The sequence below is a fragment of the Hipposideros armiger genome, unplaced genomic scaffold (genome assembly GCF_001890085.2).
Source record: "Hipposideros armiger isolate ML-2016 unplaced genomic scaffold, ASM189008v1 scaffold_635, whole genome shotgun sequence".
In the NCBI taxonomy this organism is placed as follows: Eukaryota; Metazoa; Chordata; class Mammalia; order Chiroptera; family Hipposideridae; genus Hipposideros; species Hipposideros armiger.
The window spans coordinates 83,884-104,595 of record NW_017731985.1 but is presented as its reverse complement, the minus strand read 5'-3'; the positions used below and the strand labels follow the sequence as shown (position 1 = coordinate 104,595).

General features: G+C 45.6%; 1 protein-coding gene across 1 annotated transcript in view; it reads right to left on the bottom strand.

The window, feature by feature from the left end:
* Window positions 1–20,712, bottom strand: part of CLPB (ClpB family mitochondrial disaggregase) — a 135,021-nt gene that overhangs the window by 46,645 nt on the left and 67,664 nt on the right. The window contains exon 5 of the mRNA XM_019625652.1: window positions 19,123–19,251. Within this exon, the coding sequence (XP_019481197.1) occupies window positions 19,123–19,251 (129 nt within the window). The remainder of the gene's footprint in view (window positions 1–19,122; window positions 19,252–20,712) is intronic.

The window sequence follows — 20,712 nt, the reverse complement described above, 5'->3', positions numbered from 1 at the left end:
CAACATTCCAGAGCACCTATTTTATGCTAGACCCTGTATAGGCTCTGGGGACAGACTGGAATTCTGCTTCGGAGATCATCATCACACATATACCACAATGGCTCTGCTACTTATCAGTAGTGGAACTTGGGCAAGTTACTTAACAGCCTACTGCATTTGTTTATGTAGGTAATAAGAATATCAAACTCAGAGTTATTTTAAGTATTAAAAAGAGATAAAAGCTTAGTGCAGAGCTTGATGAGACCTCAATAAATGATAGCTATTGTTATTTTTACTACAATTAACATTTTAAGCATTCCTTCCTACAAAGTGTCTCACCAATGGTATATGTGCAGAAATTGAGCAACGGAGCCAGCCACCCCTTCTAGCAGACAGAAGGGAGACTGGGGTGGCCTTCCACAGGTTAGAGGCCTGGCCAGGGCTACTGGCAGCAGAATCAGAGGAACAGGGGGTAGAGGGTGTGTGAGGAGGAGATACATGTTAAACTCTGTTTTTTTGAAGTTTCAATTGTTATCTTTAAAATAATAAAATAGCTTCCCAAAATTGCTGTGGGGGAACAAAGTGAGAAGTGATTCTTTACGTGGGCAAATCTGGGAGAGTTACACAAAAAAGACATAAATGAGTTGGTTCTTGAAGACTAAGTAAAAGTTTGGTAGGTAGAAAAGTGAGGAAAGGGCATCCCAGGTAAAGAAAGGTGAATGAGCAAAGTTTTGGAGGCAGAAGACTCCAGGCTAGGGAGTGAGCAGCTGGGTGGGCCTGTGGCAACAGCTGTTCCTGGTCTCCCCAGGCCCACTTGGAGAAAGGGTGGCAGAAGATTCATGGTGGGCTTCAGAGACTTGCAGCTGTGTTAGACATCTGGGCTCATCTTAGAGGCACTGGGAACTGCTGAAGGTTTCCAAACAGGGGAGTGACAGGGTTTTGTGGGGTAGAGACTGGTTTGAAGGGGAGCCTGAAGATAGGGAGACCAAAAAAGAGGCTGTTACTTTAGTCCAGATGAGAGTGATGAAGTCTGAACTAGGGTAGTGGGGACAGAGGACAGAGGATGGACTTGAGAAAAAATTCTAAGAAAGATGGGCTTGGTGGAAAGTGAGGGTGAAGTCATCAGACTCACATCTGATACATTCTTGTTTGGGTGACCAGTAGATTCACTAAACAGGGAATATAGAAGAAATTCTGAGGAGGGCTGGGTTATCTTTGATACACTGAGTATGTGATGTCTGCAGAATATTAAGCATCAACAGAGTACTGGAGACAGGAAAATGCCTGGTTTGTTCTAAGACAAACATGCAGGCCAATCTAGGTAGAAAAGAGGTGGTATAAAAGCATGGAAATGAATGTTCAAATATACTTCATATACAGAGTTAGGTGGGGAGAAGAGCAAAAGCAAAAACTCCTGCCAAGGATTTCTGTTCAGTGCAAACCTAAGGTAAGGGATTTCTAGAGGCGGGAAAATGCTCTGAATAGTATGTGACATAGGCATTGCAAATATGGAGGTTGTCAGTTCATTTTTATGTTGGGCAAGTTCCTGGAAGTTGTGGGCTTTCAAGAGGCCAACCCCATTTCTCCCTCTCCCCACAATCCAGCACAGACTACCCCCGAGGTGGCAGCAGGCTCTGTGACCAGAAAGCAGCTGGGAGCAATTGTCAGTGGGGAGGGAAAGGCTCTGATAAAGCAGAGTTCAAAGTGGACTATAATAAGAGCTTGGGTCCCTGGGCTTCTGCCCTCCCCCTCCCTCTCCGGCAAATGACAGCTGAGACCAAGGCAGCCGAGCCTGGGGTCTGGGCTGAATTTAGCAGTCATAATTATACTGCTGACGTCTGGGACAGAACCACAGTCTCTGCAGAAGGCGACAGCTTTTGTTCATGCACTAAAAACACATCATCTTCAAACATGCTAATCGCATGTCTGCTTCTATCTAACAACATTGAAGGGAGGCTGAAGAAAGGGCACACAATGCCCACACATCTGGCTAATTCAGTTACAAGGCCAATCAATCATGATGGGTTGTCTATAAAACACCAACCACCCCAAAGGACTGAGCTGACCAGATGTTTAAGCTTCTGTTGACCAATTCTAGCCTAACGTCCATAGCAGGAAAGAGGGGTTATCAAGAGATGGCTTATGCTTCCACTCACATGTCTATTCCCAAAGCTACATAAAGCCTTCTGCTTGGAGGATGAGTGCATTAAGGTAGTTGAGCCAGGCTCATTGGAAGTATACTCAAATATACAGACTGTCCCTCGGACCTTAAGGAGGACAGGTGGCCTAATTTACAGTTGACTTTGAGAATACTTGCAGAAACAGAAACCAATGAGTTTTGCTAATTGCGCTTCTCAGTACAGAGAGAATCAAGAGTGGCGAGGGGGTATGTTTAACTATGATGTTAAATGCCACACGCTCCAGTTCTGGCCATAGGAGCCATTCATCTGCTGATGCCTTCTTTTCAATCCCCATCAAGGTTGAAGGAATTACTTATCTCCCTCATAAAATTGTTGCTTTAAAAAAAAACAAACAGAGGTCACTGCCAAGAAGGACTCTTCCTATTAATGCTTTTTCCTTTATGCCCAACCACAGCCACCAGGCAAGTCACCAAAAATAAAAGTGGAAAGGAGAGGACTGGGAATAGACTTGTCTCCATACCAAGAGGACCACTTTTCACCCAGAGCTTCTTGTTTGTGCTGATTCCATTTTTCTCTAGAGTGCTTTTCCCTAATTAATTCTAAGGATGTGACCATGTTTGTCTCAGAGTTGTGGCTGCATCACAAAGCCGATAAATGGACTTGGGTAAAGGAAAACTCTAACTTTTTAGAAAGTAGTGTGAGAGAAGCACAGGTTAAAAGAGAGGTCTTTGTTGTAATATCCTGTGCTCAGAACCTGGCACTCAGTAGGAGTTTAATAAATACTTGCTGGCTGAATAATTATGCCCTAGTTAAGATGCAGCTGGGCTGTGCTCCTTTAATCTGTTTGTCAGGAGAGGCCTCCCATCATCCCTGGCAATACTGCTGGACAAAATCACTCACAGAGATCTGGAGATTCTCCTGTCAGCCTGAATGAGCAGGAAGGAAGTGTTGGGAGGTCAGGGTGTGAACCTCATTACCACACCTGGCAACCTCTTCCTCCCTTTCCTCATGGCTGCAGTAATCAATGCTGCTGACCAACCCTGTCACCTTTTGATTCTTTTCTACCTTGATTTCCAGTATATACAACACCGATGACTTTGTCTCCTTTGCAGGTTTCTAGTCATTCTTCTGTCCCAAGTTATGGGTGACTCTCAAGGCTGAGTCCTCAGCCCCGCCCCTTTCTGTATGTGCTCTCCTTTAAAAAATAGTTCCAATTTGCACAGTTTAAACTACCCCAGTGGTTCGCAATACTGACTGTGTATTGGGATTATATGGGAAGTGTTAAAACCACATCAATCCAAAGAGGGAGAAAATATTTGCAATATATGTCACAGATATAGGGCTAAGACCAAAAGTCCTAGAAAAATGGGCAAAAGACATGAATAGACGATTCATAAAAGGAGACATAAAATGGTTCTTAAACATATGAAATGCTGTTTAAAGTCACTCATAATGAGAATCAAACTAAAACTACAGTGAGATACTATATCTCACCTATCAGATTGCAAAAATCCAAAAGCTTGACAATACACCATGTTGGAGAGGTTGTGAGAAAACAGACACTTTCCTACATTGCTAGCGGGAATGCCAAATGGAACAACTTCTATGGAGAAATTCACAGTATCTAACCAAAGGACAAATGCCTTTACCCTTTAACCCAGCAATGCCACTTCTAGGACTTTATGGTAATGACACACCTCCAACATTCCCAAAATATACATCTAAGGTTATTCTGTATCACGATTTGTAATTGCAAAATATTTGAAACCTCAAAGTTTAAGCATAGGATATATAGCACATACACACAATAGAGTACTATGCAGCTGTAAAAAAAGAATGAGGAAGATCTCTGTGAACCGATACTGAGTGATTTCCAAGAAATATGGTTAAGTAAAAATGTAAACTGCAAAAGAGCATATATAGTAGGATACCTTTTGTGTAGGAAGGGGAAACACGAAAACATACATATATTTGCTTACACAAAGAAACACAAGAAGGATATGCCAGAAAACAACAAAACTGGTTATCACAAGGGGTCAGGTCTCACTGAGTGGAGCAGAAAAAGGGGCTGAAAGGGATACAGGAGGAAGTCTTACTTCTCTGAGTATACCTTTCTGTAGTTTTTAGTTAAAATTAATGTTCTACATATTCGAACAACAAAATTAAAACAAGGATAGGTAGGGGAGAAAAACTCTAAAACTGAAAGCAAACTGAAAAAATTAACCCAACTATATTTCAAATGAATAGCATAAACATACCGAAAGGGGGTGAAAATCATCCACGTAATTTATAAACCTAGAATTTGAGTATATACTCTTAGTCTTGGATGGAGTAAAAAGGTGAGGACTGCAAACAAATCCTGACCTGAATGCTTTTTAGGTTTGTTTTGTATAATGGTATGGGCGAAGCAAGTCTGAAGCTTTTTTAGATGTATAATAGGATTAAGCAAATGAGTAAATGCATTAGTGAGTGCTGTTTGCAGCCAGCACTCTCACTATGGAATACGGGACATAATATGGAATGTGTGAAGACAAGAAAGAACCCTGTAGGGATGACTGGAATGGGAGGTATTAGTGTTTGGGATTTCTAAAATGTGTATGTGCATATGTACATCCGTGTGTGTACATGCATATCCACATTATCTGTGATGGATGTGTATGCATATGTGTATATGCCTATTGTATTTCTTGGCTCTGTCAACAGAAGGGGTACTGAGCACACCTGGTACTCAGGATTCAGTCTAATACAAACGCTTACTATTGTAAAAAGTCTTAGGGCTCTCAGAGAAATGGCTGATTCCAGGGCAGCACCAAGGTGGATACAAGGTAAGAATGAAACACCTTGTTATACCAAAAACATTAAAATGCTTAAAAAGAAAAAGATGGGGAGACATGCCAAACTGGCCAAATATGAGAGCATTTTAGCACCAACATACAAAGGACAGTAATGAATTATAGAACATTAAAGCAAGAGTATTCATGAGCACATAATGACAATAAACAGATAAACAGGGGAGAAGAGGTTCTGGCTTACCTCAGGATGCCAGGTGCTAACTGATCACTGTGGAGTGGGTGCTAGAGTTGGAAAAGATGTAAAACACTCATTTTCCAACCATCACATTGATATTGGTTCAGGAAAGGACCATCAATGGATACTGAGTCCAGGGGGAAATTTTGATGAGAAGCAGGATATTTGCATGACCTTAGAAGTGTCTCCCCACAGACTGTTTATTAACTTCAAGGGAAAAAGTAGTAACAATACAGTGGAGAAACTGGACAATACTTGGGTTGGAGATGGGGGGCAATGGGAGTAAGACTTCTCACTGAAAACCCTTTTGAATTTTGTACTGTGTGTTGAGTATGAACTATTCAAAAACAGGGAAATAAAATATTTATAAAATATATCTAAGAGTGTGGTAGGCAGAATAATGCCCCCCCCCCATGATATCCATGTTCTAATTCCTGGAACCTGTGAATATAGTAAATTACTTGGCAAAGGGGAGTTATGGCTGCAGACAGAATTAAGGTTGCTCATCAGCTGACTCTGCGATGGGAAGATTACCTTGGATGATCCAGGAGGGCCCCATGTAATCACAAAGGTCCTCATAAGTGAAAGAGGGAAGCAGAAAAGTCAGTATCAGAGTGATGAAATATAAGAAAGACTTGACTGACTACTGCTGGCTTGAAGATGGACGGGGGCTATGAGGCAAGGAATGTGGGCAGCCTCGAGAAGATGGAAAAGGAAAAAACAAAACAAACAAACAAACAAAAACCGGATTCTCTTTGAGTCTCCAAACAGGAATGCAACTCTGCAGACACCTTGATTTTAGTCCAGTGAGACCCATTTCAAGACTTATCTCCAGAACTGTAAGATGATAAATCTGGGTTGTTTTAAGCCACTAAATCTGTGATAATCTGTTTACAGCAGCAATGGGCAGGATACATATGAGCAGTTAGTGTTTGCCTGTGAGGAGGAGGACCAGAGATGTGGAAGGGAGACCTCCGTTCCATTATATAACCTTTGTACTGCTTGAAATTCTTATCTTGTACATTTTTAAAAGTAAAACTTACTGGCCGGCCGAGTGGCGCGTTGGTTAAGAGCTGGCTTGGTACGCCAGCTTTGTGCAGCAGGGCCCCCAGTTCGGATCCCACATGAGGGCCAGTGACACTGCCCTCTGCAGCTAAGATGGTGAACAACAGCTCAACCTGGAGCTGGGCTGTCGTGAGTTGCCGGTGATGGTGTAGGCTGTAGCCCGTGCTGCAGTGGGCTGCCATAAGCTACTGTGTGTGGCCAGCAGCCAGCATGAGGGGCCAGCAGCTGCTGTGAGCTGCCAAGAGCCACCATGAGCGGCCGTCCAATGGCTGGCGAGCGACTGCCTCACCTGAGAAGAGTGCAATGATAATACCAACATGGGCCAGTGAGGCGACGTCCTCCACAACTAGACTGAAGAACCAAAGAACAGCAACTTGTCTGCGCCCCTTCCCCGATTCCCCAACACTGTTCCCCTCTCTCAATTCCCCAATAAAATCTTTTTTTTTTTTTTTTAAAGTAAAACTTACTAAAGTCACTAAACAAACAGCAGACAGTCGCTTCAGGAACTCTCTATTGACTTCAAAGTTAAGTCGTCTGGCTCATCCCCAAGGCCCTCCACACTCCAGCTTCCCTACACACAATCCAGCAGGTGGCCATTGCCTTCCAGGTCTAATGTGCAAGGCTCATGTCTGTTGCTGCTTTCCTCCTCCCCTATGCCGGTTTGAATTCTCCCTGTCCTTTGGGGTCTGCCTCCAGTCTTCCTCCTCCAGGAAGCCTTCCATACTGCCAACATTGATCTTTCTCCTCCCCATTCCTCACACTTGCCTATTCAGGCCTTTGCCTAAATTTAATTTAGAGTCCTGTTATCTACCATCCAGCACTGTTCTCAGTGTGCTTTGTGCATGGGCCTTTTCACCCAACTAGCACACTACAGGGTGCAGTCTGAAGGAAGAGCCTGTATCGTTTTTATTTCCTGTAATGCCTACTGTCCATTTATAAATTAACTTATTCAACATATATTCACTGAGCACCTATTGTGTACTAAGGCTAGTGGAAGGTGCTGGGAATATAAGCACTGAAGATCCAGACCTTACCTTCAGGGAACACATTATAAAGTGAAGGGGAGGTCTAGTAATCAAATAGCCAAATAACTACATGTGGTAAGTGCGATAAAGAAATTACACAGGAGACGGCAGAGTGGCGCGTCGGATAAGAGTTGGCTTGGGACACCAGCTCTGAGCAGGAGGGCGGGGGTTCAGATCCCACATGAGGGCCAGTGACGCTGTGCCCTCTACAGCTAAGATGGTGAACAACAGCTCAGCCTGGAGCTGGGCTGCTGTGAGTCATCAGCAATGGCGTAGGCTGCAGTGGGGCTGGCCAGCTGCTGGCGTGAGCTGCCGTGAGCAGCCGTTCCAATGGCCGGAGAGAGATTGCCTCACCCGGGAAGAGCGCAATGATGATACCAACATGGGCCAATGAAGTGACGTCCTCCGCAACTAGACTGAAGAACAAAAGGACAGCAACTTGTCTGTTCCCCTTCCCCAATTCCCCAATAAAATCTTAAAAAAAAAATTACAGAGGATCCTTTAAGAGCATACATCAGAAACCTAGACGACGTATGCTGGTGGTCAACTGCAGGAAAAATAATGATTAGTTCCTGAATAAATACAAATACTTATATTTGCAATTAGATAAATCAGAGGGCACTTATTCAGTCAGAATCACACATTATGAAAATGGAAGGGAGCTTTGAGATGGCAGTCCAACTATCTAATTTTACAGATGGGGAAACTGAGGCTCAGTGAGGAGAAGGGACTTGCTCAAGGTCCCACAGCAAGGCTGAGTTCGTGCCGGACTGCTTGACCTCGAGTCAGCACTTCCCACCACACAAGGTTCATTACTTCAAGGGAGTCTGCAGGAGTCCTGAAGTGGCAAGCTCCTTCTTCCGCTACATTAAAAAAATTCATTTAAAAAATGATGCTCAGGAAGGCATCTGTCGTACAAACCTACAGAAAGCATCTCTGCTGTGTTCCTGCCAGGCCACTGCCAGGCCTCTGTGTAGAGGAAGAGACCACATGAATGTTAGGAACAAATTCCTTTTGAGAAGGGACCTGGGTTCTGGCCCATTTGACTCTGGGATGGGCCTTTGCAGGCTCTGGCCTTCACGCTGACGTGCCCCTTCTTAAAGCTGCAGTGTTGCCCTTCCTCTGTGCATCCTGCCCAAGAACACATGCTCTGGAGAGGCACGAATGACTGGCAAAGGACAGCTGGCCCTGCCTTGGGAAATCTGAATCCTATTCAGCTCTGTTTCCAGGCCCAGTGCAGGTGGAGGAGAGCACAGGGTGCAGAACAGACCTGGCCCAGCTGATGCTGACCTCTTCCTCACCCAGGGGAGCCTTGGCTTCCAGCTGCCACTGCTGGCGGTGATGAAGTCATGCCGGATACCAGCCAGGCTCATCTGAGGACTGTTTGGAGCCGATTAAAGCCTTGATGAAATGAGGGTGCCTGGATGGCAAGTGGCTCTGGAGAGCTTGGGCTCTGGTGACCAGGCACTCATCTCTAACTCAACCATGCTGTGATTCCTCTATGTCCACAGAATCTGGGATACAGAAATACCTTTCCCTGGGGGTTAGCAAGGACAGTTCTTTCTGCACCGGGCAAGGGGCTGATTAGGCCAAGGGCAGAGGATAGGACTCAGGGTCACTGAGGGCCCCTTTCAGACCCTACTTATCACATGGATTGCAATTACACCACCACAGAACCTCCATTCCCCATAGTACCCCAACTGCACTGCTGGGTCCCTTTAGGTGATTAAAAACCATCTCTCTTCACAGGATTTTGTCAAATTAAGTGACAGGCTAACATCTAAAGGTCTCAACGTATATGCCATTTGCGCAGGAAGACTTCCCTGACCCCCTTCAGACTAGATTAGGTCCCTATTATGCTCTCATGGTACCCTCTGCTCTTCCTTAACAATATTTGTCTCAATGGTAATTAGCTAATAATTCTGTAATTATTTGCCTAATGTCTATACTGCCAGACTTTAAGCTTCACAAGGATGAGGAGTGCAATAGATACTTGTTAAAGTAATAACAGGAAATCAATAAAAAGACCGGTATGGACAAGAGAAAGTTTTACAAGTATATAAGTTTTAAATAGTATTCCTTTTTTTTTTTGCTTTAAGTATTCTTTATTCAAAGTTGAAAAATATACCATACTGCATTATTGCAAAAATTCACTGGTACAAAACACTTTGCAGTTGGTGAGAAGGCAAAAAAAGTTGTTTTTTAAACTTATTACTACAAATTATTCTTACAGCACTTTGCAAATTCAGAAACGGAGACTTATACACAACAGAGGGGTTCCTCTTATCTGCCACCTTAGCTTTGGGGCCAGTCAGTTCCTCCTGGCTTTCTGGCCTGCAATCAATCACCCTTCCAAGCCAATCTTTCTCATTTTAAGTGGCAGGGAGGATTTTCTTTCCTTCTTTCTTTCTTTTTTTTTAAACAGCTTTACTGAGATATAATTTACATATCATAAAGCTTACCCATTTAAAGTACATAATTTAATGGTTTTGTTTGTTTGTTTGTTTTTAGTATACTTACAGAATTGTACAATCATCACCATAATCTAATTTTGGAATATTTTCATCACCCCCAAAAGAAACCTTGTGTCCACTAGCAGTCACTCCCCATCCTTCCAATAGACAACAGCTGGCATGGAAAGTCTTTAGTTCTGTATCCAAATAGGAGGAGACCCTCAGCATCCAATGGTCTGAAACGATCTCCTCATCACATAGATGAAAGAAGTGACATCAGAGAGGGGTGGTGATCTGCCAAAGGTCTTACAGGGGAGAGACGGTGGCAGAGCTGGGGCAGATCATGGTCCCCAATGTCTGCCTCCTTCCTAACGGTGGTGCTTTGGTGACTGCTCTGTCCCACTGGACTTTAAGCTACTTGAGGGCAGAGGCTATATTCTGTTCATTTGTCTTCTCTCCCTGGCTGGGAGTACTGTTACAGCAGTGATGTTTGAAGTGTGGTCTGTGGACTGGGGCCAGTCTGTGAGCTTTGTTACCAGTCCTCCATGAGATAAGTACAGTAACTGGAAACTTTTATAATGACTTGAGAATTTTATATCTGTTGAAGCTAATGACAAATTCAGGGCTGCATTTTGTATGCCTTTTTAAAATATAAATTTTCAAATAATTAATTTTTATTGGATTTTATAAACATGTTCGTTCATGACAGATTGGAAATTCAAACCAATAGCAGCAAGAAGAGATAGGTCTTTCATAGGCTGTTTAAGAAGCACTGCCTTAAAGCAACCCATTCCCCACTCGCTTCTGCTTCTCCTTCTTCCTCTGTTTCCCTGAATCTCTTGCACTGGCTCCTCCTCTCATGCTCACATCTGAAATGCAGGTTCTCTCACTGTGTCCATGGGCCGCTTTAGCGCTCCAGCTTTCTATGGATCACTCACAGACTCAGCCAGCCTCCATCCCCCAAGAGACGGACAACTCTCAAATCTTCATGTCCAATTTAGGGTCCCTTCTCTCCTGGGATTCAGACCCATTTATCCAACTGCCTGCTACACATCTCTACATGAGTGTCCCACAGATTCCTCAGCTGGTCAACAGCTATTTATTAATCACCTACCATATGTCAGTGGGAATTTTTTTCTAAGAGCTGTGAATATAGCAGTGAAATAAAGAGACTTGGTCTTTTTGATCACAAGGCTTACATCCTACCAAGGGAGAGACAGAGGATAAACTTGTAAACCAACATGATCATTTTAGGGACTGATCAGTATCATGAAGTAGATAAATAGGGTTAATATGACATAAAGTGACTGGGGGAGCTGCTTTTACCAGGGTGTGGTCAGGGAAGGCCTCTCTGAGGAGGGGACATTTGAGTTGAGACTTGAATTCTCAATGGGGAGAGTGCCCCCATCAATGGCAGGGGTAGGTAAAAAGTGCCTAGGTGCATCTGAAGGACAAGAGAAGGCCAGTGTTGCTGGGGAATAGAGGACAAGGGGGAGAGTGGCTGTTATTTGGAAGATGGATTGAGGGAGACAAGAGAGGAAATGGCGAGACTACTCAGGAGGCTGTGGTGATCATCCAGGAGAACTGGATGGTCGTCCTGAACTGGACCACAGTTACAGCAACGGAGATGCCAAAAGGGGCATGGGTTCAAGACATACTTTAGAGGTACAACTGACAAGACTTACTGAAAGGCTTGATCAGGAATGCAAGGGAAAAAGAATTCAAGGATGACTCTAAAATTTGTGGTCTAAAAAACTGGGTAGATGATAGTATTGTTTACTGATATGGAGAAGACTCAGCGGATGCCAAATTTGGGAGAAAAATGGAAGTAGATTTTGGCCATGTTTACAATGAGACTGAGGAAAAAACAGGAGCTGGGGAAGTGGATTAAGTGGATAGTGGTCATTCTTTTCAAGGACTTGCACTAAGAAGGGATGCAGAGAAATGAGGTACACCTGGAGGTCAAAGGAAGTTTTTAGTTCGCTTTGTTGTTTAAGATGAGTGATATTAACGCATGTTTTCATGCTGATGGGAATGAGCCAGCAGAGGGGAGAAGACATAATGCAGGCGAGATGGGGGCTACCCGGAGGGGCAAAGTCCTTGAGAAGCCAGAGGAAACAGGAGCCCAGGCCCAGACCCAGGGCTGGTCTTAGGCACTTCTTCCACTATGGAGGAAGGCAGAATAGGGAGTATACATGCAGGCAGGCTGGTGGAAGTGATGGTGGGAAGATGAGGTGGTTCTCTTCTGATTGCAATCTATTTTCTCTATGAGGCGTGAGGTGACAGCATTAGCTTAGGAGCTGGGGAAGGAGGATGCTGGAGATCTAAGGAGAGAGAAGAAGGTATGAAAAAATTGGCGTGGTCCAGAATAAGACAGTGATTTTACTCACAAAGTATAGTGCTGTGGTTGGCAGTGCTGACTGAGATTCATGGCCATAAATGCAGAATGAGTCCAGTTAGCATTGCTGTGTGAGTTTTTTTGTTTTCTCCAGCAATATTCAGCTTTCCAGGTACAGATATAAAGTAAAAAGAAAATAAGTGTAACTAGGGTTAGCATTTCATCGGTGAGTACAAAGGAGGGAGAAAGAAGCAAGGGGGTAGTTAGAATGCAGGATTGTGGAATCTAAAAGCGGGAGGGGGAGAGAGGGAGAGAGGGAGAGAGGGAGAGAGGGAGGGAGGGAGGGAGGAAGGGAGGAAGGGAGGAAGGGAGGAAAAGAATGTTCAAACAGAACTGGTCATTCTCCTGTACCTCCACTCCACCCACGCCTCCTTTCAATGTCCCTTACCTCAGTACAGGTACACAGCACCTACTCGGCCATCCAATCCCAAACCGGGACCTCATTTTGACTGCTCCTTCTCTCTCCCTACCCGACCTACTGATTCTATCCTATCTTAAATCTTCCTAGGATAGGACCATTCCTCTTCTCTCCTTTCCTACTGTCTTGTTTTAGGTCTCACCTAGACAATTATAATAGCTTTCAAATGCAGTGTTTTCCTTTTCTCCGCTCATGCCCCTTCTAATGCATTTTTTTCCTATTTTCTTTCAAGTATAACAATACACACATAAGTACAAAATGGACATAAGAGGACAGCTCAGTGAATTTTCACTAGGTGAACACACCTGCATAATCAGCACCTAGATAAAGAAACAGAACATTACAGCACCCAGAAGGCCCCTCTGGGTCACCACCCGCCTCCTTGAGGGTAACTACTACTGTGACTTCTTACACTACTGGCTAGTTTTGTCTATTTTAATTACATATAAAGGTAGTCACACTTCCATGTCAGCTTGTGTTAAGGTTTATGAGATTCATCCATGTTGTATAGAGTAAGAGTTCATTCATTCATTCAATTTATTATTCCATTGTGCGAGCATTCCGTAATTCATTATCTATTCAACTACTGATAAACAATTTTGAAACTTCTAAACCATCTTTCACATTAAACATAAACCAAAGTGGTTTCCCACTAAATCTTAATGGCTTCCCACTGGAGGATAAAGTCCAATTTCCTTAGCAGAGCTTGTGTGACAGGCCTTCATTATTGGCTCCTGCTTTCCATTCTTGCCTTCTGACCCTTCCATCCAAACCCCGTCAGTCCAGCTCTTCTGAACTGCCTGTAATGTATAAGGAAAGTGCGCTGCTGCATACGCCACGCCTCTGAACACGCCGCTCTTTCTGCCCCTCTCCCTCACCTACCTGGTAAACTCGCCTTTATCCTTCAAGACCTAGTGCAAACATCACCGGCTACATCTGCTTTCCCTGCCCTCCCCAGAGATTTGAAGGGATTTCTCTGATCCCTTAGCACCCTCTATATGTCTCCATTAACACACCAGAGAGCAGCATTTCTTTGTTAAAATGTCTGATTTCCTCACTGAACTATGAGTTCCTTAAGGGCAAAGACCATGTCTGGATCATCTTTATTTCCCTGGTGCCTCAGGTGGGGCCTATGACAGGAGAGATGCTCAGTAAGCATTTGAAAAATGAAGGAAAAGACTTGCCCAGAGGCTACATAGGATGCTGGAGCTGGAAGGGGTTCTTGGGATCAGCGACCCTCACTTCTCTGTTTCACTGTGAAAGAGAAGGGATTTACCTAAAGGGAAAAAGATTTGCTGGTGGCAGAGCCAGGTCTGTGCTTTTCAGCCCAGCGCTCACTCCCCTTCTCTGTGTTGTCGGCGAGCATCGGGGCAGGCGGGCGTGTGTGTGTGTGTGTGTGTGTGTGTGTGTGTGTGTGTGTGTGTGAGAAGTTTCCACAGAGGACAGTCGGAGTGTGTGTGTGTGTGAGTGTGTGTGAAGTTTCCACAGAGGACAGCCGGAGTGTGTGTGTGTGTGTGTGTGTGTGTGAAGTTTCCACAGAGGACAGCTGGAGTGTGTGTGTGTGTGTGTGTGAGTGTGTGTGAGAAGTTTCCACAGAGGACAGCCGGAGGCAAGGCCGACTCCCTCAACATCTGGCAGGGTGGCCAGATGGACAGACAGTGAAGTGGAACAACAAATGGAACTCTAAGTTTCGAGCCCCGACAACAAACTAACAGGCTGTTCAAGGGAGGAAGGATGTCAGCCATGGAAAGGCTCTTTGCCTCAGGCAGAGATGGTGGGGAATTTAAGGACTCATTTGATGGTGGCTAGTTAACACTGACAATGGAGCTGTGTACTTGGACAGAGGCAGGAAAGAGGCTAAAGGGAAGCCCTGGGTAAAGTGCTACTAGGTTTCATAAATCCCAAGTGTTTCCGAGGTGATGAGCACTGGTGGCTGGAAAGGTAGCGTCACCGTGACTATAAAGAAAAGGAAGATAGCTGTAAAGAGGTGAAGCTCTTAAAAAACCAGATACACTGACACTAAGAGGAAGTGGGCCAGGAAGCAAAGATATTACAGCTCCAGTGGTATCCAAATCTCCAGCGGCTACAGAGATTTATCAGTGCATCCAAACTCTACTAAACTATGGGTGGGGCATTGTGACAAACGAGGCGGAACAAATAAGACGCAGTCCTGGCCCTCCATCTAGCTCAGTCTAGTAGGGTGAAATGGACCTAAATCCCACAGAACAGAGAAGACTTCAGAAGGGAGGTGGCATCAGAGCTGGAGCGTGACCAGCAGAAGGAATTCCACCAAGCTGAGAAACCAAGTCTAAAGAGGAAATGAGGCAGAAAGATCTGCAAGAGAAAAGGCAGTACGGGGGAACCCTGAATCAACATTATAGTGTGGCCGGAGCATTAGGGCAGCAGTGGCGGAAAAAGTTAGGTGAGGGTCCGATTAGGACAACTCTAAAACCAGATTAAAAAGTTAGGATGGGTAGGGTTCTTTTTTATGTATTTTTAACAAGTGAGCACGGGGTGTTTCTGAAGTTAATACCTACTATATATAAAGTGCCTACTCTGTAGAACCTATGCATGTCTTAATCCTGACAAAACCTTAGAAAGCAGGTGATATCACTCCATTTCCAGATGAGGAAAGAGAACCTCAGAGTGGTCCTAGCTTGCCCAGGATCACACAGCTATGAAGTGGCAGGGCTAATATTCAGATGTGACTCCACAGTTCATGATCTTTCCTTGAAGCCATTCTCAACTGGGGTTTCTCCTTTGAACCACATACGTGACATTATTTGAGTAATGATTTTCTCAATTCTCCCAAGGATGGTACTAAGTAGTACCATTTTAGATGCCTGGGAGAGAAGTCAATTCCTTGTGTACAATGGACACCTTAGAGCATGAGGGCTCATTTCTCTGGGGGAACCCTGGTTAGAAAGGCTGCCATGATGAGAGATGTGTTTTAGGAAGATGGATCCGGCAGTTGGATCACATCCTAGGAGAAAACAGCTATAATGGCACCTTGACAGTCCTGGAACTATTAGAATGAGTCCGTTCCAGGGGCATGAGGAAAGAGGCTCCCCACTTTCCCTGATAACTCCTCTTCCCAGCCGTCCTGCCTCTGCCTGCCCCCTCCCTCCGACCTTTTCTTGTACTTGGCAGTCAAGTGCTGAATGAAGCGGACCCTTCCTGCTCTCAGCCAGAAACACAGGCAGAAGCAGTGTCTTCAGAGATGAAAACCACAGGGCCTGTGCACCCACTTTTCTGTGGAGGTCGGGGGTAGAAAACTGGCACTAGTGAATTCAGAACCCTCCCATAGAAATCATCTGGCAAACTCCTATTACTGTTCTTGATAAAACTAAGCATTCCCTGCTCAGAGAAGCTTTCTGTAACTGACTCCATCTCCCTACTCACCAGGCATTTCCTCCTCCGTGTCCCCAGAGGCCCTTGTCCAGCGCCATGCCAGACCACCTACCCAGTGGTCACTGCCTATTTCCTTATCTGTCTCCTCCACCAGTCTGAGAGTCTCTCAGGGTCAGGGACAGTTTGCCTGACCCATCTTAGGATGCCCTGAGGTTCATGGTCTCAGAGATGGCAAATGGCTTGCGCAGTGTCATTACAGAATGAGATTTAAATCCAGATGTGTCTGGCTCCCAAGGCTGTGTTTTTTTCGCAGTTACGGGGCCTCCTGAAGGTGAAGAAGTAAGTGACCCTTCTGTGCTAAGCACCCAGCCCAGCACTGTAACAGTTCAGAGGCAGTGCCTACCAGGAGGGGCTTCCTGAGAGGAAGGCCTTGAAAGGTCCCAGGATCTAGATGAGAAGAGGGAACGTGATGGCATTTTAGGCAAGGTGGGGAAGTTGTGGACAGAAACAGAATTATGAAGCCTTTAGGTGGAAGTACAGGTTTCATGAAGGAGAAATGGGATTATAGCTGCCAGGGTGAGTCTGATTTCTTTATACAACCATGGAACATGTAGCAAGGGCTTTTACAGACATTATCACTAATCCTCATGCTATCCCTATGGTACTTCTCAGGTGTTACTTTACAGACAAGAAAACTGAAGCTGAGAGAGTTAAGGTAACATATCCAAGGCAATACATGTGGTAAGGTCAGGGAGCTGGGATTCAAACCCAGGTAGGCCCAACTCAGAAGACGGAGGTGTCCTTTCTATTATCCCGCACTGGTTAGAGAGCTTCCCACATTATCACACTGATGCTGCCTGGACCTCCTCCCAGCCCTCACATGGGAACTGCTGGTCAGGGGGCAAGAACAGCTGCCCCCTCCAGCTCTAACCCTCTATGACTGGGGACCCGAAACCCCTGTGAACTAAGCAATTTCAAAGACAAGGGTTCTGTGTAGACCTCCTGAGCACAGGCTGGCCCCTTGGATTTCACAGAGAGCCGCTCTCTAAGTTGCTGCAGCCAAGCTGGTGGTAAATAAAGGCTAAGAAAGCTGGATGGGCAGGAAGGCAGACCCTCCTGCCTTCCCTGAATCCCTTATAGAAGGTCAACTGAGGTCAGAAGACTTTGGAAATGTTACTGGCAACAGCCCCCAGGACAAGGGAGCAGGACCCTGCCTCTCGGTTGGCTGGTCACATACACAGGCCGACCAAGGGAGGTCACAGGGGAGGGAGGTCAGAAGTTGGCAGGCCTGCAGGCCCTGAGTGACGGCCACTTGTTCGGCTCAGGAAGGGAGAAATAAGTGGGTTAATGGTTTTGGCCCTTGAGGCTGGAGGCTAGGGCAGGGGGTGTAAATGGATGCTGGGTAAAAAGGCAGGTGGGCGAACTGTAAATGTGGGGGCCACGGGCATCTGTTCCAAGTCAACAGGCAGGAACCATGCCCCTGGAACGGCTCAAAGGGCCAGCCTTGGCCTGGGGTGGGAGGGGGGGCACTGCATAAAAGGCTCATGCCTGGTCATTTCAAAGGTGTTCGATCTGGAAGGCTGGGGAGAGGGTCTCTTTTTACAGTGAATTCTCTGTCTGTCTGGGGGCTGAGGGGAAGCGGCGAATGTAAACCACTGGACAATGGCAGGGGGTATTGATTGATTTTAAGGCACGGCAGAGAGAAGCCCCATGGTGAATGCTCCAATTCTTAGCTACAAATGTCTCGCAGGAAAGCTTTCCAAAGGACAAAGTAAGTAGCATCCTGCTTGGGGATGTTTTCTAAGTCTCTGCTTCTGAGAGCAGTGAGTTCTTGCTTCAGAAACATCAATCACCTCAGGCACTGTCACCATATCCACAGCAGTCCTCCCTTCACAATGTACATGCCCCGACCAAGGCGCACTCCGGGACAGGCCCCTTTGCAGGCTGGGGACGTGGGCCAGGCCTGGGTCTTAAGCCAGTGTGGCTGGATTTGGGGGTTACTGGGAAATCCCTTCAACTCAATCATATGACAAGGGCTAGACGACGATCTGGCGATACGGGGCCAGGGAGGCAAAGGCTCTGGGATGGAAAGAACTTTCTTTGAAGACTGGATTTTGAAAAGTGATTGGGCTGCAGAGGACAGTTGGCAGAAGTTACAGAGAAAAAAATTACAGCTCATTTAAAAGACATTGCAACCACTCAAAGAAGAAATGGACTAAATGGACACCTAAAATGGAATGGGCTCCCAGGGAAGAAGCAGGGTTCCCTCAGTCCCTGGTAGAATCCAAGGAAAGGCCAGCCAGCCAGTTGTTGGAGAGGTTTGTGCTGGGAGGGGAGCGGGTAACCCCAAGGACCTCTGAAGGCCCTTGCAGCTCTCAGGTTCTATGGAGAATGACCCCTGACAAGTAGGAGCCTGGTGTGCAGCCCCCAAAGAGGGTCTCTAGCCTCTGAAGAAGGTACAGGGAGGGCATAAACAGGCAGTCATGTGCCATATTCAGGGGCCCGGGTATCGGCTAGATGCTTTCCTCCCTATCCTGAAGAGAGGCTGGAGTGGGATAAGAGGAAATGGGAGAAAGAGTGACTGCTTGGGAGGTAAAATATCAGGCCGGGTGGAGGATAACTCTGCACCACACTTGGACAGGACTAGATCAGCCCGAATCTGGAGGTGGCACATACTGCCCCTCCATTTAAACTAATGCTCTCTAAAGGGAGGGTATTCAATCATTCAGCAAGGTTGTGTCCTGGGTACTATGCTAGGTGCTGGGGATGAGTCAGCCAAGGTTCTGGACTTCAGGGAGCTTAGAGGCAAGTTAGGGAGAAGGCTACTGAACACATAAAACAACGTCATATTGTGACAAGTGTGACCTTAGGCTGAGGTGGGGGTGGAGTCACGGAGGTCGTCTTTGAGACCTGGGTTAGTAGGGATGCGAAGGGCCTCCCCCCTGTCCACTAGCCCTGCTCTGGAGGTCACAGGGGTGAAGAGAGGGCACTTTTGGGGAGTGCAACCAACGAAGCTCTCAGGTTACGTGCAGACAGGCAGGATGGCATGGTACATAACACACGGGTAGGCAAAGAACACACTCCAGCCACACAGGGCAAATCACATGTGCATATGGCCACGCTCATTAAGTACAGCCACCACTGAGGCATTTCCAGCTGTGTCTGGCAGGGTAGCAGGGCTCTGGGGGAACGTGGCATTTGCAGAGTGGAGTGGCTGTCAGTCTCCTTCCCTGCCCACCCCCACCCCATTCACTCACGCTCTCACCTCCATCAAGCAGCACCTTGACGGTGCGGTAGTCGTCGGCAAGGACAGCGTAGTGCAGGGCTGTGCAGCCCTTGAAGCTGGCGCGGTTGTTCAGCCGGTTGTTGAAGTCATCCTCTCGGGTGACCAGGACTGGGGGGACAGGAACACAAACCTTCCATTAGCAACAAAGACCATGAGCCACCAATCTCACCTTCTTTCTCTTGGCATTTTGATTCTACCTACTTACTAAACATATAATGGCAACCTACTACAATATATGCCTGGCCATCTGTGCTGGGCAAGAGAAGGTAAAACAGAGGCCAGTTAATTCCACAAACGTTTACTGACTATTATGTATCAGGATTCATTTGGGGACGTAGAAGTGAATCAGACATGGTCTCTGACCTAATCCAAAGGAGAAGGCAGACAACAAACTGGTGTTTACAGTATTTTTCGAAATAAATGCTATGTTGGAGGTGTAACAGGATATGAAAAGCCAGAGGGCAGCTTAGCTCAATTTGGGCATGAAGAGAGGATCCCAGAAACACAGAGTCTTGAAGGGTGAAGAGGAGTTACCCAGGTGAAGAAAGAAGGCTTGGGTAAGACGGGCAGGAGACAGAGGCTGTTCTTAGCAGAACTGCAACATACCCCTCTGCTCTGAAGATGTTTACAATTTAGTGAGTGTTTAATATTTTGTAAAGACCTTTTTTAATTTATAAAAGCCATTAAAATTTTGGAACTACAGAAAAGTACAACAAAGGGATCATTATCTCAGCAACTTGAGAAACTGCTCTTAATATTTTGGGATATATATATATATATATATATATATATATATATCCTACATATATACTCTATATATACATACCTACATATAGACGCGTATACATATTATATATACACTATAATATAAAATTGGGATTTACTAAATTGCAGTTTTTATAATGTGTTTTTTTTTCACCTTTAATAAACACACTGTGAACATTTTCTTGAAGGTAAGAAGAATAGCATTTCATGTGGTCAAAGAACCAAAACCCCCCAGGCTTACTCTAGTGCTAATATTCATGACTCTCCCTCTCCAATTTCATATAAAAGAACTTAAAACCACTTTTATAGGGCACTCTGGGTCAGTGACCACACACGTCCCTGTTCACCTGGGATGAACCTGACCTATGCCTGTTGTCCTGGACAGTCCCAGTCTGGACAATAAATTGGGAGGTTACCCCACCCCTGAGGCCTTCCCTTGAGAACTGAGACCCCACAGAATAGCTATCCTGCTTAGGTGATGGGGTGTCTTTTTGCCTCATGTAGAAATTATCAGAGTAACTGTCTTATGTTCCCTCCTGAGCAGAGTTTGTTGGGGGATGGAATTTGGGCCCTATCTACCTGAACCCCCTTCTCCCCTAGCCCATGACACAGGGCCTGCAAAGGGTAGGTTCTTCTTACTTCCCACTGAGTAAAAGGGTGTAATTCAGTCAAGAAGTAACCTTGCCTAGGTAGTCAAAAGCACGACAATTCCTAAACCATTCTTTTCCATGTGGTCTTAGAATGGAGTCCATGCATTTTTCCCTCTGGCAAAACTAAACTTCCTATTTAAAGTTCCAAAAGCCA